A 16,887-nucleotide genomic window follows, 5' to 3' on the forward strand; every position below is an offset into this window, starting at 1 on the left:
TGAAGATTGATTTAATAATATGCTTTAAACTCAGAAATTTTAGCTTATTTTTAGTTTAAAAGTAGCAAATCTTGTATTGCCTTTGGTTTAAAGACTAAACTACTTCAGATTTAGTTTGCATTTTAAAGTTTTCTTTTCACATTTCAGCAGCTTTGATCCAAACCAATAGCTTAAGATATATTAAAATTTAATGACATCTCTGAAACAGTACTTACTTAGTTCATGGTACCTTATTTTAGCATCTGGTTTCCGTGAGTATTATCCTCTGACCCTGTGGTATGATCTTCATACAGTAGAAACCTAACATCTTAGAGATTCTAAGTCAGTGTGTCCCCTGCCAAGGAGTCTGGACCTTATGCTCAAGCACCTGCAGCTGTATAAACAGAAACATCCTGGAGAGGACCACTGCATTTCCAGAGAGCCCATTTTGTTAGGGAGGTCTTAAGAGTTGTGCTATAATCTGCATCTTCTGTGTGCTACAGGCACCAGTCTTTGCCTTCTGGAACCCATGAGTGAGTCTAACTCCTCTTCCAGATAATAACTCTTGAGATATTTGAAGACAGTTGTCTTGTTCCCTTAAGTCTTCTCATTCCTTTGTTTGTTCTTCAAATGACATTGCTTTGAATTCTTTTTCCCCATTCTCATCATCTACCTCTGGATAAACACTCTTCAGTTGTCAGTGACCAGCATAAAAAGAAAGCATGGTGCTCAAAACAGAGCACACACCTGCCAGGTGGTCGCTCCAGCAGGGAATACAGTGGGGCTAGGGTGGGCGGTCGGGATTGTCAGCTACCTGCTCTGGACATCAGGCTTGTATCAATAAGGCCCAATTCCAAATGAGCTTTGTTAGCATCCCTGAAATGTTTAGTCAGACTTAGCTTACAGTCAACTAAAAGCCTCCAAGGTCTCTGTTATCACCATGCAAGTCATATTTAAGGTTTAAAAAGGGGAAGGTATATGATGAATGAATGTTTCCCTTCTCTTCTTCCTTTTACATATGCAAGGCTATCTCAGAGCTGATAACTGGACTTGTTTCCTGAAAAACTCAAGCACACTCAAAGTAGGTATTTGAGTGGAGAGACAATATGAAGTGGTCATGGAGCTAGGGTTTCCAACCACCCAGATTCTGAGTGGAGAAAGACTCACTTCTGCTCATTCCCCTCTTTGCCTCATTTGTTCCTCCAGGACTTGGGCTCTGCCTCACCAGAAAGCCCGCACACAGTGTAGTCCACACAGGGAGGACTAGGAGAAGGGATTCATCATTCTGGCTCACCACTTGCCAATCTTAACCAAAGATAAAAGGGGGTCAAGAAACAGAAAAATTATTATTTTTCTTTCATCAAGTAATAACTGATTAACTATTGGAAGACTATCATCCACGCTATGCTTAACAAGCACTCCCATTTCTTCATGTAGTTTTATGCAACAGAGGCAACACATTATCTGTAAAGGCCCTTGGTATACCTGTTTTCATAATGACATGAGTAGTCTCTTCAGTTACTAGATTAGTTACAGTGATGTGATGTTTTCTGGCAAACTTCTGCACAAGCATCTGAAATCAAATCAAACATTATATTATAATAAATTACCTCTAGTACACAGCTTGGAGTATTAGTTATCCTAGCTTTGAATCTCCATTTTTATCACAAAAAGTACATCTTTTTGATTCTAATATGCCTGAATTCTCAAAATAGTTACTTAATAAAAATTACGTACAAATCAGATGAAGAATTTCTGAAATAGTCTATGCTAGCAGACATGGAATTATAACCAAGGATTCAAAATAATATTAATTTTCCCTTTAATAACAGATATCATTTGACTCCCTAAGGCAGTTTCTTTGCAGAGTGACACTCTACTATAATTTGGATTTATCAGCCTACACTTTATAAGCTGAGAGGTAACTAGCCTTTACAGAAAGTTATGCTCACATATGTGGCTTAAGAACTGGATTCCACCTGCTGACAGTTTCAAAACATTCAAGTCAAGATGCTTACAAAGGTTAGTGCAAAAACTATCAAATCCTCTTGAGAAGAATCAGAAGAGACTCAGATTCTTCCCAAAAGAAATCTAGAGCCTTATAGCTATTATCTATCAACCAAATAAAAATCAATAGGCAGTCAAAGAAATTAACCAGATACATTATGGACAATTGACATAATTAGTAGCTACTGTTTGGTAAATAACTTTGTTTACCAAGGGCCATCATTTACTAGCCATCGCCACCCACACCAATATTCATGTGCAGCACAATACTGCAATGGAGGCTGGGCCATCTTTCTTTCATGCTGCCTCACTCCATACTGCCACAGGGCACTGAAAAAGGCAAGCAAGAGAAGCTAATGACATCCTCCCCCTTTTGCCACTGCCCTCTGCCAGGATCATTAGCAATTCTGAACTGATTAATTGCTGAAATCCCAGCCTTGAAACAGTGTTCAGTCAGAAGAGCAACTGCTGAAAAGATCATCTTAATATGGGCTTCAGAATTAATCATGTGTAATACAGTCAGCAGCTTTCATAATAAATTTACCACACTTCAGCAAGTCTGAATAGAGCGGAAAAGTTTTCCTCTTTGCTTGTTTAAAGACAACATGTACCCAAGCCACTTAGAGTCTAATCTGCAGCTCAGGATTGCCCATGGCAAGAAAGATTAGATCATTTTAGCCTTTTCTGAAAAGCTGAACTCACAAAACAAAGGAATAGGGAATGCTAATTTTCAATGAATAAATGGGAATTCTACATGTGTTGGTAAATGATCAAGAGCAATATAAACAGACACAGGTATGAATTATGTAGTTGTTCTGGGCACATGGCTGTGAGATGAGAATTCTGGCATTACTGATGAGAATTTACTCATTGTATCTACTAGGGCAGACACAGCTAACTTTGCCCTTGTAGTAGTGGGACACATCTGGCCACAGAGAAGGTTATGCTGAGCTGCTAACCTATAGAAAAGCTAGGATGAGAAATGGTTCTAATCTTAGGAAGGATTAATTAAGATACTAAAGGATGACTGAATCATTTCTTAGTGTGCAGTGAATGGCACCCACTATTGAATCTATTTGATACTCTGGTGTATTATCATGGTTTAAAAATTTTTTTCATTCAATTATTTTATTACAAAATGATACCAATGGTGATTAATTACAAGGGAGGTAAATGTCCTAGGATGTCTGAAATCTACACCCAATCCAGGCAGAAAAAAAGTTTCAGTGGTCTTAATATTTTAATGGGTATTTTTCCACAATGTGAAACAATTTCTGTTTCTGGCATGAGGGGCCCAAGGAGATGTCAAAATCCTAATACCGAGGGATATTGTAGGGCAGAAATGACAGGGCAAGCTATGAGAGAACTGTGTTACAAGCCAGGATAAAGACAAACACTGGAAAAATGTCACTATCTGGCAATGCACTTGGAACCAGTTTAAATTTAGTTAATCATGGTGGTAACTTCACACAGATGTGAACAAAGGAGGGGAAAGGATGCCTTCTGGGGAGCAGAGCTATATCTACTTGCTTTTTCAGATAGAAAAAAATTAAAATTAAAAAGCTCTATATCACACCCCAAACTATAACCTTTCTGCTAATACCTAACAATTATTTACTTCAGTAAATGTATACAAAATAATCCATGCTCTACCTTTATCTAAGTACAGATTTTCAGAAATTAGTCATGGAAATTAAATTACATAGAAATAAACTTGTTCGCTAGATTTCTTCCTATAGGTTATCCATTGCGAGGACCATTTAAAACCATCTGAGTATGTTAATGAAGTGTCAATCATTAGGGAGATTCATAATGGATGTACTCACAAGTTCTTTTGGGGTCAAGCCTGATGCCACCATAGATATTCTTTTGTTGCCTCTTTTTGGTGAAGATATCACTTCTGGCTTTTCCCTGCTCACACTTTCTTCCCTCACATTACACCCAGCAGTCTTAGTAGTATGAGCAGCAGCTGGACTCTCAGCAGATTCTTCAACTTGAAATTGGGGTAATTTCAATGCAGAGGTTGACGATGGCATGCTGCAAACGTTTGGGGCTCTGTCTTCAGAGGGATTAGACGCAGGATCATCAGAGAAGAGGCTGATTCCAGATTTTAGGTAAGGGGTTCCCTCTGAAAGGAATGAGGAAAGAAGTTTAATCTATACAACAGTGAATTGTGACTGATAACATCTAGTCTCGGCTAAGTATTAAAAAGACAGATTAAGTTAGGTTAAGAGAAAAATGGGTACACTAATAACACTGTAGGCAGAAGTGCAAGGTGGCATAACTTTTCTAAAGGCCAATTTGGCATTATGTTGCAAAAGCCTCGTGTATTTATACTACCAGTCAATAGAAATATACCCCAAGGACTTAAAAGAAGTATGCAAAGGTGTAGTCATAGAAATGTTTACTGCAACATTGTTTTTAACAATAAGGTTTGAGAAACAAACTAAATATCCAATAATGAGATTAAATAAATTATGCCACATCCACTCCAATGGAGTACTCTTCACCTATTACATTTAATTACAAACATTTAATTATAACAAAATGGAGAAATGCACATACTCATTTTCTTTGTAACATTATTCACAATAGCCAAGAGGTGGAAGCAACCCAAATGTCTATCAGTGGATAAATGGATAAAGAAAATGTAGTATATACATACAACAAGTTTTAAAAATGAAGAAAATCCTGTCACATGCTACAAACATGGATAAAAACTGCACGATTCCACGTATATGAGGTGTCCAAAGTAGAAACTCTTAGAACGTAAAACGTTGATTCCCAGGGGATGGGGAGAGAGGATAAATGGAGAGCTGTTGTTTAATGTATATAGAATTTCAATTTTACAAGATGAATAAATTCTAGAGATCTGCTATACAATAATGAGTGAACACTTAACACTACTGAGAGATTAAAAATGTTTAACAGGTAAATTTTATGTGGTTTGTCTTTTTTTTTACCACAATTAAAAATAAAATTAAAAATTAAAAAAAAACCATTGATTTTTTTAAGATGCTACCCTATTTCAGTCTTAACATGAAACATGTTTGCATCTTAGACTCCATTAAATGCAATATTATAAGGCCTGCTTTCTGTAATTTCTGTCATTTATTTTATCTAGTTTAGTTCTTAGGGGATGGTTTTTTTTGAACAATATAACATTTTTTATTGATTTATAATCATTTTACAATGTTGTGTCAAATTCCAGTGTAGAGCACAATTTTTCAGTTATACATGAACATATATATATATATTCATTGTCACATTTTTTTCTCTGTGAGCTACCATAAGATCTTGTGTATATTTCCCTGTGCTATACAGTATAATCTTGTTTATCTATTCTACAATTTTAAAATCCCGTCTGTGCCTTCCCACCCTCCGCCCCCTTGGCAACCACAAGTTTGTATTCTATGTCTATGAGTCTGTTTCTGTTTTGTATTTATGCTTTGTTTGTTTTTGTTTTTTTTAGATTCCACATATGAGCGACCTCATATGGTATTTTTCTTTCTCTTTCTGGCTTACTTCACTTAGAATGACATTCTCCAGGAGCATCCATGTTGCTGCAAATGGACTTAGGGGATGGTTTTGATTCAAATGTATACTTTAAAAAGATTTTTTAAAAAAACCTTTTCATTGAAGCATAACACAGACATGAAAAGTGCACAAATCAAACGTGTACAGCTCAATGAATGTTTTTTATTACAAGAAACTGAATATAGTTCCCTGTGCTATACAGTAAGTCCTGTTTATCTATTTTATGTATAGTAGTGTGTTATCTGTTAATCCCAAACTCCTAATTTATCCCTCTTCACCCTTCCCCCTTTGGTAACATAATTTGTTTTCTATGTCTGTGAGTCTATATCTGGTTTGTAAATAAAATCAAATGTATACTTAAATCTTTGGGCTGCTTGTGAATGTTTTGGCACTTCCTGTATCACTGAAGCTTTTTGAAAAAAGCCAAATACAAATAGTTGACTAAAAACAATCAAAATAATGTTTTTTTTAAATTAAAAAAAAAAGTGAGACATGTTCTTAATACATTAAAGAAAATGGCTAAGAAATATTCATCATGATTTTATATTTAAAAATAAAGTTTAAGTAAACTGACTAAAGATATATAGCAATATTTTATTGCTAATGACAAGAATACAAGTAGTTTGAAATATCTTTTTTATTACCTTATATTCTCCAACTGTCTGGTATTGAACATATAGTACTTTTTCAAGAAAGGAAAAACGGTTGAAAATGAGACAAATATTCTATTTTTGTTTCTTCATCCACGATGATATCATTAACTTTTTCACTTAATAAACCATCAGATATCATTACCAAATTAAAAATAGGCCACCCTTGAAACACTTCAGAAAATGTCACTCTATCAGCAAGTAAGCATAGCTAAAAAGAATGAGATTCCTAAAATGACCCTAGTGAACATGGCCAAATACCACATTTAGATGCCAGAGAGTACCTTTTATGATAATGTGTTTTTGAGGACTAATTTAAAACTTTCTTTACAGATTAAAACTTTGATTTACAAGCCATAAAACACACCATTCAGTTACAGTGATTTATAAGACATAAAAAATATAGTGATTTATATTCATTAATTCATAAAACAAGAACTTAATTTAGAGATTTGACTCATTTTTCAATAAGGACAGTCTAAAACTTTACCCTAGGGCCCTAGCACTCTTATCTAATAGTTGAAGTAAAATATTTAGAGAGCACCAAGACCCTCCCACCCTCAAAACTGTTAAGAGTTAAACCAATATTAAGAGATTAACAGCTGTAATAATTTTCAACTTGGATTAACATTTCAAGCTATTTTTCTAATGGGTTTAAGTATAACAGATGCATTCATGATAGATTACTACCATCTGAAAGGTGATTCACCAGAATATCTTTAGGTAAGATTCAGAGGAAAATAAAAGTGTTTTCTCCATCAGAGCAGATGACATATTACCTAGATCTTGTCCTGGCATATAAGACCGCTCCATTAAATCTTGGGCCTCAGACTTAGTCAGCTGTTGCTCTTCCACGTCAACAACCTTAATGAGCTCCTTCTGAGACTGGCAGTTTCTGCTCTGAAGACTCCTTGAGTGGCTGTGAGTATACCACCTATTATCTGATGACTGGGATCTAGAAGGGGAAGACCTAGAAATACAGATGAAAGGAGAAAACCATCACCACAGCTTGTGAAAGGACTAGTGATACTTCCTGGGAGGCTAAGGCATAAGTGAAACTGCCCACTGTCAGAGAGATCGGGAATGCCCAGCCAAAAAGAACATGAGTGACGGCCTAGGAGCCTGGATTCATGATGTCTGCCAACATGGGCAGACATATAACAGGGCTGACATATAACATCTCCCCTTAGGGTCTGGTCTGAGGCAGTATATTTCCTAGCTGTTTAAAAGCATGTCAGCAAATTTCACCAAATTATCCACTGCCACTCAAATTCTGTACACTATGCCAAATGAATGTGTGAGAATCAGCTCTCTAGTAAAAATAGAAAGTTGATTAATTTTGACATTGCTACGCTCGTTCTTCCTACCCAATTTTAGCAAAATGCATAGAATCATTTCTGCCTCTTGCCTTTGCAATGTCCAAAGTCATTCTAAAAACAAAAGCCAGTTATAAAATACTGTTAGCAGAGCATATGTACTCAGCAAGTAATCCTTTACTCTTCTAGGTGTTTAAAACTTTGCTGAATAAAATACTTATCAACAGATTTAAAGGACCTCAGAGACCAGACAATTAATTCAAATAATTATTGGGTGTTTACTGAGTCAGGCACTAAAGCTAGGCTCCATGGATTAAGGGTTAGCAAGACCTGAATTGTTCTCAAATAGCCTAGTAGAGGAAGGGAAGTTCAATCGATGTCAGTTCTTTCACAGAAGTCTCTACAGGGTACGCTGGGGAGGGGAAAGAGGAAGAGAAATATTTAGCCTGAATATAAAATGGGTGGTTAGCTCAATTGGTTACAGCATGGCAATGAGGTCATTATCTCTAAACATGTGTTTAGTGCCTACAGAGTCTAGATCTTTTCATTCTCTGTCACAGCTACCAGGCCAGTATCCCAGCCTCAAAAATATATCCTCAGTCCACTTCAACAGGCTTGGGAAAGATGTGTGATTAGATTATTGACTTGTCACTATTCCCATAAAGATAAGCAAAAATATACATACACTTGGTAGGAACTTGATAAATATTAATTTCTTTTCCTTCCTAGAGTGGTGAGATGTGTGACTTTTAATAGTTCTGAGACTCCTTTCTGAACTATCAACTTGGAATAGTAGCCCAGAACTTGTCCTTTTACTTTGGCTGTGTTGTTATAAAGATCAAATGAGGAAGTAGGTAAAGTGTTTTTAAAAATACAAGTGCTACACAGTCTTATATCAATAGTAATGTGAATAGACATTCCTGAAAGATATTTTGAATATTTTCTGGGGTAAATCAATAGCTAAACTCTTTTCCAGAAGGCAAAAACTTCAATTAGGGCAAGGGCTGCCTTGGAGAAGTCTACCATCAGCCTCCAGGCCTGCTGAGATTTCAGTTCTATATTTTATTCCAACTTTCAGAAGGGATCTACGATGCATTTCTCATGTAGCTCATACCTTGTTTAGGTCCAAAAAAATTATATGCAGTTAAACAAGAGAAGTGTCCTAGAGCAATGAGGGGTAAGAAATATCTGTGTACAGAAAACTAGAGAAAGTATAGTGAAAAAGAATTAATAATAAGAGTTTAATATAAGTACAGGCATTACTTAGCTACCAAACTTGACATTTATTATTTCTTACCTTTCCCTTCCTGGTTCTTCATTTTTACTGGTGGAACTATCCAGAGATCCTTTAAACTTGTCAGCAGAAAGGCTTTCTGGATTCTGGCTTATAGGATATTCACTACTTTTCTCTGAAGTTAATACTGCTTTAAATGGAATGAGAAAACAAAGAAATCTACTTTACTGCTTTGTCCTGATGGTGATAATTCAGGTGAGACTATCAATTTTTTTCTTTCAAAAGTAGCAATCTGTGACAATCAAATTGGTTTTTAAACAAATATATTTTTATTAACACAAGTGACACAGCACCAAATGGAACTAAATGACTGAAAAATAATGACAATAAAAGGAACTCTTTAAGACTGGGCAAATAAAGATAACCTGCTGAGACAAGGCTGAAAAAAAAAAAAAAAATATATATATTTGGCCCTGAATGATAAGGAAACAAGAATAGGAAATGAATTTTTATCTCTGCAGCAAACAAAATTATACTTAAATCCCCTCAGATAATAGAGAAGAGAAAGTACTGGAAAGCACAAAGCACATCCCCCTTTCCATCCGTACTGCCCCTACATCAAAGACTGTATCAGATGGGAGTTTGAGCTTTTGCATGTGTCTAGAAACAAGAGGGGAGGGGTCAGATGAGAAAGGAAAAACAGGTGACATTTTGCTTCACATTTTCAATTACTAAAAACCAAACCAAACAAAAAACCAATATAAACAAAATAACCAAGGTACCAACTGATAAGGGACCTGGAAGTAATGTGTGGAACTAATGATAAAATGGCACAAGAAAAGAAAAAACACAGAACAGACCCAAGGCAAAGTTCTGGCATGTTAGTACATCCTTTTTATTTATTAATTCTGCCAAATGTGTTATTGTGCCACTGCTTTCTAGGAAGTCGTTTAAAGGCAGAAATATTTAAAAAGTAAAAACAAATACTTAAAAATTACAAACATCTTCTATCCATTACAAAGTCACTGACAACTGTAATTTATTTTGAGATTTTATTAGAAAAGCCAAACTCCATAAATCAAGGCAGAAAAATTGCAAACAAAGGGCTGTATTAATTAAACTATTTTTTAAGACATTGGGTACCCTGGGGGGGGGATCATTGATTTCCTGAATTAATCCTCAAATACATTATTTATAGTTTCCTTTATAGTCATCTTTTCTGAACCTGTGAGTTTCTAGGAACACAAGAACTCTGCCTGGAGCTACCATAAGGTGCTGAAAGGAAGAAGGGTCTAATTATGAACCAGCAGGTTTTTCTTTTAAGTGGTATGTAAAGTTTTTAAATATAGGTATCACCCCCACCCCCCAATATAGGGTGATCATTGATAAAAGGTAATGTGTCGCTAAGGAATCACACAAAACAGAATTAACCACTGGAAAGGGTTAAAAAAACAAAAGTGAAAGGGCAGGGAGGGGAAGGCCTTAGATACAAAGACAGATCTTAATAAGTCATTCCATCACCTGAATACTTAATGGGGCCCAAACTACAAAGCTAACCTGAGAGGATTCAATAACTCAATAGTACTTAAAAAACACAGGGAAAAAACTTTTCTGCTCTTCTTTTTCCTTAATCTTTGTTTCATAAATGCAGGGATTTGGAGCCCAAGTATTGGAACAGTACCATAGTCCCCCTGAAATCATTCCTTCATCTGTAAATCTTAATATGTTATATTCTTCATGGGTATGGAATATGGGCCAGACCAAACATTTAATGAGTTTACTGATTGTCCATTATGTGCTAATAAGCATCATGCAAAATATTGGGAAGAATCAAAGGAAAAGACATTGAAGAGGGAGGAAAGAGATATTGAGAAATGATAAACTATAAGCTTCCAGGAATCAACGTACTGTGGGACAGAAAAGCTCAGATGTGTCTGAAAATCACTTTGGCTGTAATGGACTGTGATCTTACAAATGCTAATGTCTGCTTTGTGAATGACAGGTAATCCATGAGAAGGAAAAAAAAAAAGAGTGCCTGATATGAAATAGCTTTACCTGCAGACGGAGGTACACATAATTTATAACGGCTAAGTATACACATTTGCACGATATTATCCAGGCTTGGGAATGACCCTTACTTAGATAAACAGGAGGGCAGATCTAGGCTGAGGGCAGAACATTTGACGTAAAGACCCTGGAAAAGGGGCTTTCATCATCTTTAAGAATACTAAATCTTAAAAAATAAAAACTGGTGAAATCTGATTAAATCTAGAGTTTCACTCATTACTAGTAATGTACCAATGTTGGTTTCTTAGTTCTGACAAAAGTACCAGGTAATGTAAGATGACAACATTAGGGGAAACTGAAACTAAGTAGAGGGTAGAGTTCCTGTAGGAACTCTCTGAACTACCATTGCTACTTTTCTGTAAATCTGAAGTTATTCAAAAATAAAACATTTACTTAAAAAATAAGTTACTTTAGTATAGCTGAAGGTAAACAAAACTTCTTTTTCCAGGATTAATAAGTTTGCTTGAATTTCAGGAAGACTACACCAATTTAAAAGGGAAAAAGGCATAAAACTTGAGCTGGCATTAAGTTCATGCTCAAAATGTTTTAGAATTAAAGCCATAAAACTCCAGAACTCTTTCAGTAACTCTGGAGTGGGTTTCAGAGTTTTAATCATGTAAATTAAAATATTTATTTTTTAAAAAATAAAATATTTACTGAGCACCTACTGTGTTCTAGGACAAGTGTAAGGGTTTTCTGCCCACATGGAGCCTACATTCTGGTGGAAGATAAGGAGGAACTCTAAACAATATGCAAAACAGATTACATACTGTTAAAAGCTAACAAGGACTATTATAAAATTAACAGTATAACAGGGTAAACCGGGGGCTGGAAAAGTCAGAGACATCACGGGTATGGGAGATCTCATTAAGAAGTAACATTTGAGCAATTTGAACAACATATTCAAGTTATGCAAATGTAAGTGGTCACAGCAGACACTCTCTATGGAATGAGAGGGAATTTTTTAAAATGAGGACACTCTCAAAAGCCTCTCCTCCCTCCTCTCAACATTTACCCACCAACCTCAGAATTCTGAGGATGTTATAATTTCATGAGAAAGCAGACCAATGAATAAGTTTACTACAAAGGACGGAGTAAAAGCTCTTTCTTAACAAAATGTTTTATACAGATTCAGAAGAAATTTTCAAAGAGGTTTTCAAATCCATAGTAAAATAATGTATATAAAAATATAGCATTTACGAAAAAAAAGAAGCCACAGAGAAACATTTTGTGTACAGATTTCAGTAAAAAATAAACACTCCCCTCTCAAAGAAGAGATAGTAGATTTACACATATATTCAAAGCCAGACAATAACATTTTATATCTAGTGCATTAAGATTGAAAGTCTAGTCTGTTTTTAGACTGAAGATGGTGAAAGCACCAAAGAAGAAAATTGTGCTGGGGACAAGATTTTGGGCTTCATTACTGGTAGATGAACTAAATGAAGACAGACTTACAAAGAAAGCATTTAAGGAAATACATTTTGAACCACTGCCATAGCAACAGAGTTCCTAGCTTCTATGCATGAGCTACTGTTTTTCTCTGAACATAAAAACACTGCAAGGCACACTCTGGGACCAAGGCCACTTTACTGAATAATTGAGACTTGAGTTCCTAGAAAGACTCAAAGGAAGGCCCTTTGGTCCCCAGTAAGACTGGGGAAGGCAGCGACGAAGAAAGAAATTTAACACTACTGTGAAGAACACTTTGGGAGGCGCTCACCACACCTGCCAGTTCCTAAGCACAGCTCCTCTCTGGAACACAGGCCTCTGCCCAGAGCCCTCTCTCATATTTGCTCCTATGTATTTACTTATATAGACATTTTTAAAATGGAGGTACTGGGGATTGAGTCCAGGACCTCTTACATGCTAAGCATGAGCTCTACCATTGAGCTATACCCAGCCCCTTTGTCCCTATTTTAAAGGCCAGCCTGATGTGTTGTCTTTACAGGGCTTTTTCCAATGAAAACTCAAATTTTCATCTCACTTTATTTATGCCAGGTTATTCCTCAGCTCAGTGCTCACTTTTTATAGGGAGTCAGCTCAGAACAACTCTACCTGCCCGGTAACTCCAAACGCCTCCTTTCAGAGGTCCATCTGACCTTGCTGATGACTGTAATGCTGTTATAAACCTGTCTCTACTCATAATTGGGCTTCCTGTGGATCAAGGTGCAGTTCCTGAAGTACAGGACCTTTCTCTCTATAAACCAGAAAGCACATCATTAAATAAGGCTTTGTGATTTGACACCAGCATTATCAGAAACATGTCTGGTTTTTTTTTAAGCTTTTTAAAATGATGGTGTTACCTATTTCCAATCTCTCCCGTGACACACTGCTTCCTATGCGCTCCCCATAGCATCTCTTCATTGTGGATACTCAGACGACGACACTTCATGACTGTCTTGGTCCTTGTGAAGGTGAATTAGTTGTGAGCAGGGACTAGGACCCAGGCTCTAAGATTACCCATGGAGTGACTCAGCAAATACACGCGGAGCAAAGATCATCAAGTCTTGGAGCTGGGTCCACACTTTTCAGGAGGTAAAGGCTTAGGAAGGGGTAGAACTTTGCTTAAGTTAACGAGTTTGGCCAATATTACAAACCTTTTTCTGATGTGTTTTGTTCCGGATTTAGCAGGTCTTTAGGGGCACAAGAATCGGCTACAAGGGAGGGGGAGCTGCGAGAAGGCTGGCTCCCGTGCTGCTCCAACACAGCTTCCAGTTCGGCCATTTCTTGCTGGAGCTTTATCAGGTTATCTTGCATGGTATCCCTCTGCTGCAGAGACAGGAGACGACACCGAGAAAGTTGCACTCTTTTAGAAACTTGTCAGAAAGCAAGAATATGTCATACCAATTAATTTTCTCATGGGAACTAAAATCACCTCATATGGCATTATGAGTTCTGGCTGAACACCTTTTAATCTGACTATATTAATGCAATTAATGCCCATGGAAGTATTTCAGAATGATGTTGGAGGGGGAGAAGAAATTCCTCAAATGCTCCCAAAGAGGTTTGATTTATTGTGATGTCTTTTTGCAGTTGGTTTTCTTTTAAAGCTAGGGAGTGAAAAAATAATTAAGATACTTAAACACTTTTAATATTTAAACTTAGCATGATTCTGCTGACATTTTCCTCAGGCTGTGTTTCAAAAATTTGGTATTGTAGGACTCCTAAGAGATTTGTCTCATTTCTGGCTTGTAAGGTCTCTTTCTTTTCTGGGATTCTTTGAACATTTAGTTTCCAATAGAAAGAGCAAAGAGCTATTTCATTAATTTCTCTATTTGTTCAACTATTTGTTGACCATCTATTATGTGCCAGTCACTGTCCTGGCGATGGGGATACAGCCCTCCAGGTGCTGCCATTCTAGATGGATGGGGATAGAGTACCTAGACACTGTTACAGAGAAGAACCTGCTAGAGGAAGTATCCAACAGAAAAAGCCCTTGGAAAGTCCGTAAGGCCAGTTATTCTTTTCAATTCAAGGTAAGGGGCTCCTCTTGCTTATGGGGCTCCTGCTGTTTATTTCTCCGTGTGAAGAAGAAATCTGCTAAGTCTAAGGTTTTTGATAAGCAAAGTATTTGTTAAGTAAGGAGCTCTCCAAAATATACATTTCTTCATTACTTTCAGGAGCATCCATGGTTGTCAGCAAACCCCAGGGAAACACAGATTGTTTCACCCTGTTTCTTTTTCTTGTGATCCTTGAAATGACTGTGCCCTCTACTAAAAACAAGCCATCTACTTTCTCCTGCTACACTGAGTTCTCGGTTTTCAGGAGTTTTTTTTTATAACCAGGAAATGTATTCCCTGCTCCACAAAGGCTTCCTTTGCTACGCTGAGACTGCTCTGCTGCCAGTGTCCACAACAGCGCCATTGCCACCACGTGGTGCTTGTGAGTAGTTCCAGCACCGATCAAACCCTAGCCAAGGGGCTGCCTCAGTAAATCTGGAATGAAACCAAACATGGATATCCATCTGATAAGCTTCAGAAGCTGTTTTAGTCACTACTGTCATAACCATCACATCTAACTTCTATGTGGCCATAAATAGGTTAGAAAATTAAAAAATTAAAAAAAAACAAAACAGTAATGGGAGAATTCTAGTTAGATAACTTTCCTTTGGGTTTTCCCAAAGCAATGACTTTATAACTTAGACAAATTCCCCTGTAGGCAATTGGCCAGATACATTTGGGAGACTAAACTCAAACTGGTTACCAAGTTTTCTTGATTCTAATTCTTCAATGTTTCTTGAATTAGCCCTACTTTTCTTTTCTAATGCCACTATGCTACTCTGATCTCTACTTTTAATACAGCTAAAGTTCCCTAAAAGACATGTTTATCATGTCTCTCTTTCCATAGGATCTTAGTAGTATACCACTGTTCAGATACTAAGTTGACCCTTTCTGAATACTGTACAATTATTACTCACTATTGCCTTCAGGATAAATTCCAAATTCCTAAGCACAGCATCCAAAAGAGCCTTCACAGCCTGATCTCCTCTCTTATTTCTCTCCCAAACCACCCATAGGCCCTGTTTTCCAGTCACATGGGACAACTCTGTGCTTCCTGGGCATTTCATGCCTCTGTGCCTTTGCCTCGATTACCGCCTCCCTTCTTTTTCCACCTGGAGAAATTCTCATCTTTCAAGGTCCAGCTTGAGTGTCTCCTTCGGAAGTCCCTGCCAATAATACATGTCCCAGCAGGAACAGATGATCCCTCACTACTTCTGTTTATACTGCTAATGCAGTAGTATACCGAAGAGGAATACCTGACCCTCCTTAATGGGAGGAATCCTTCCTTAATCTTTTGCTTGTCGGCACTATTCTAGATTTAAGTTAGCCCTGAAATCTGATTTTTGGCTCTGTTTTGGGTAGATGCTTGATTAAAAACACTTTACAAAGTGAATCTTGAACAAATAGACATATATCCCTAGGAATAAGATCAAAAATATAAAGAACAAGAAGGTAGTTTATTGAACGTCCAATATTATACAATATGGCTAAGGAAGACAGAATCAGAAACTGCTGGTCCAGATTATCTCCATTTTAAGAATGTGCATATTACAGTTCCAAGGTGATATGTAAATTGCCTAGAGTAACACAGCCAGGCACAGAACTCTCACCAGTATTACCACCAGCAATCACTGTGCTCACATTCTGAAAAAATAAGCTGAGATGAGCCTGAATTTTTGAATATGAGAACTTTGAAAAATTTGGTGCCACTTCTGCAATATAAAAATTAGGAGACAGAACCAGGTTCTGTGAGGAAGATGATGTTAATTTTTAGATGTTGTGATAGAGAGTACTTTTTCTAGGAGACTATTCTGCCTGGAGTACTGAAATATTCATGTTACCAAATGCCATAGATACAACAAAGCTGTTATCCCCTCATAAGTAACCAAAATATTGGATATTGACCACTAAGTACAGGAAGTAAAAAAACTGTACTTTTTGAAAGAAAAAAGATGACTTATAGGCAGTAAAGAACAAGTAACTAGCCAATTAAAAGAGAAAAAACAAAAAACAAAACAAAAAATCCACAAAACAGTGGAAGGCTCTAGACTTGTTTTTGCTTATAGAACAAATGGGTTTTGAAGGATTAGCTTATTCATTAAATTCAATATTTAGTGCTTTGCAGAGAGCATGCTGGTACGTATGTGTGTGTGTGTATGAAACAGAAGGTGGCATGTGTTCCACCTGGGTACTTAGAATCTAATTTGAGGAGACAAGGTCCCACACACAACAGTTATACCATTAATTCTAAGGGATGATTTAAGCAAATGTAAGAATGGGGGATGCATACTACTGAATGCAGAGAACACCACACACACATCCACATATGCTTTTTACCTGAGTGGTTAAGATACCGCTCTGAGAAGACAGCCCTGAACAATCTTCAGAGAAGCTTGTTTCACTTGCATACCCGGATGCTGCTTCACCTTAAATGATAATAAAAATAGAGATTCAGGTGTAAAGACAGACAGCCAATACTTTAACTTGTAGCTCCTGTTTCTTCCTATTGGCAGGACAGACCTCACTTTCACATCACACAAAATGATTACACTCTTTGTTTTGGGACACCCGGATTTCCTCTTGGAAATCACAAG

The 16,887-nt window shown here is 36.9% G+C and overlaps 1 protein-coding gene across 9 annotated transcripts in view; it reads right to left on the bottom strand.

Moving 5' to 3' along the window:
* BRCA1 (BRCA1 DNA repair associated) overlaps positions 1–16,887 on the bottom strand; it is a 53,332-nt gene that overhangs the window by 11,561 nt on the left and 24,884 nt on the right. For all 9 annotated transcript variants that reach the window (XM_064495752.1, XM_031468706.2, XM_031468703.2 and 6 more), the window contains 6 exons: positions 16,631–16,719; positions 13,391–13,562; positions 8,787–8,913; positions 6,953–7,143; positions 3,813–4,114; positions 1,465–1,552 (listed from right to left, as the gene is read on the bottom strand). In XM_064495752.1, the coding sequence (XP_064351822.1) occupies positions 1,465–1,552; positions 3,813–4,114; positions 6,953–7,143; positions 8,787–8,913; positions 13,391–13,562; positions 16,631–16,719 (969 nt within the window). The remainder of the gene's footprint in view (positions 1–1,464; positions 1,553–3,812; positions 4,115–6,952; positions 7,144–8,786; positions 8,914–13,390; positions 13,563–16,630; positions 16,720–16,887) is intronic.

This window comes from Camelus dromedarius, chromosome 16, assembly GCF_036321535.1.
Source record: "Camelus dromedarius isolate mCamDro1 chromosome 16, mCamDro1.pat, whole genome shotgun sequence".
Classification (NCBI taxonomy): Eukaryota; Metazoa; Chordata; class Mammalia; order Artiodactyla; family Camelidae; genus Camelus; species Camelus dromedarius.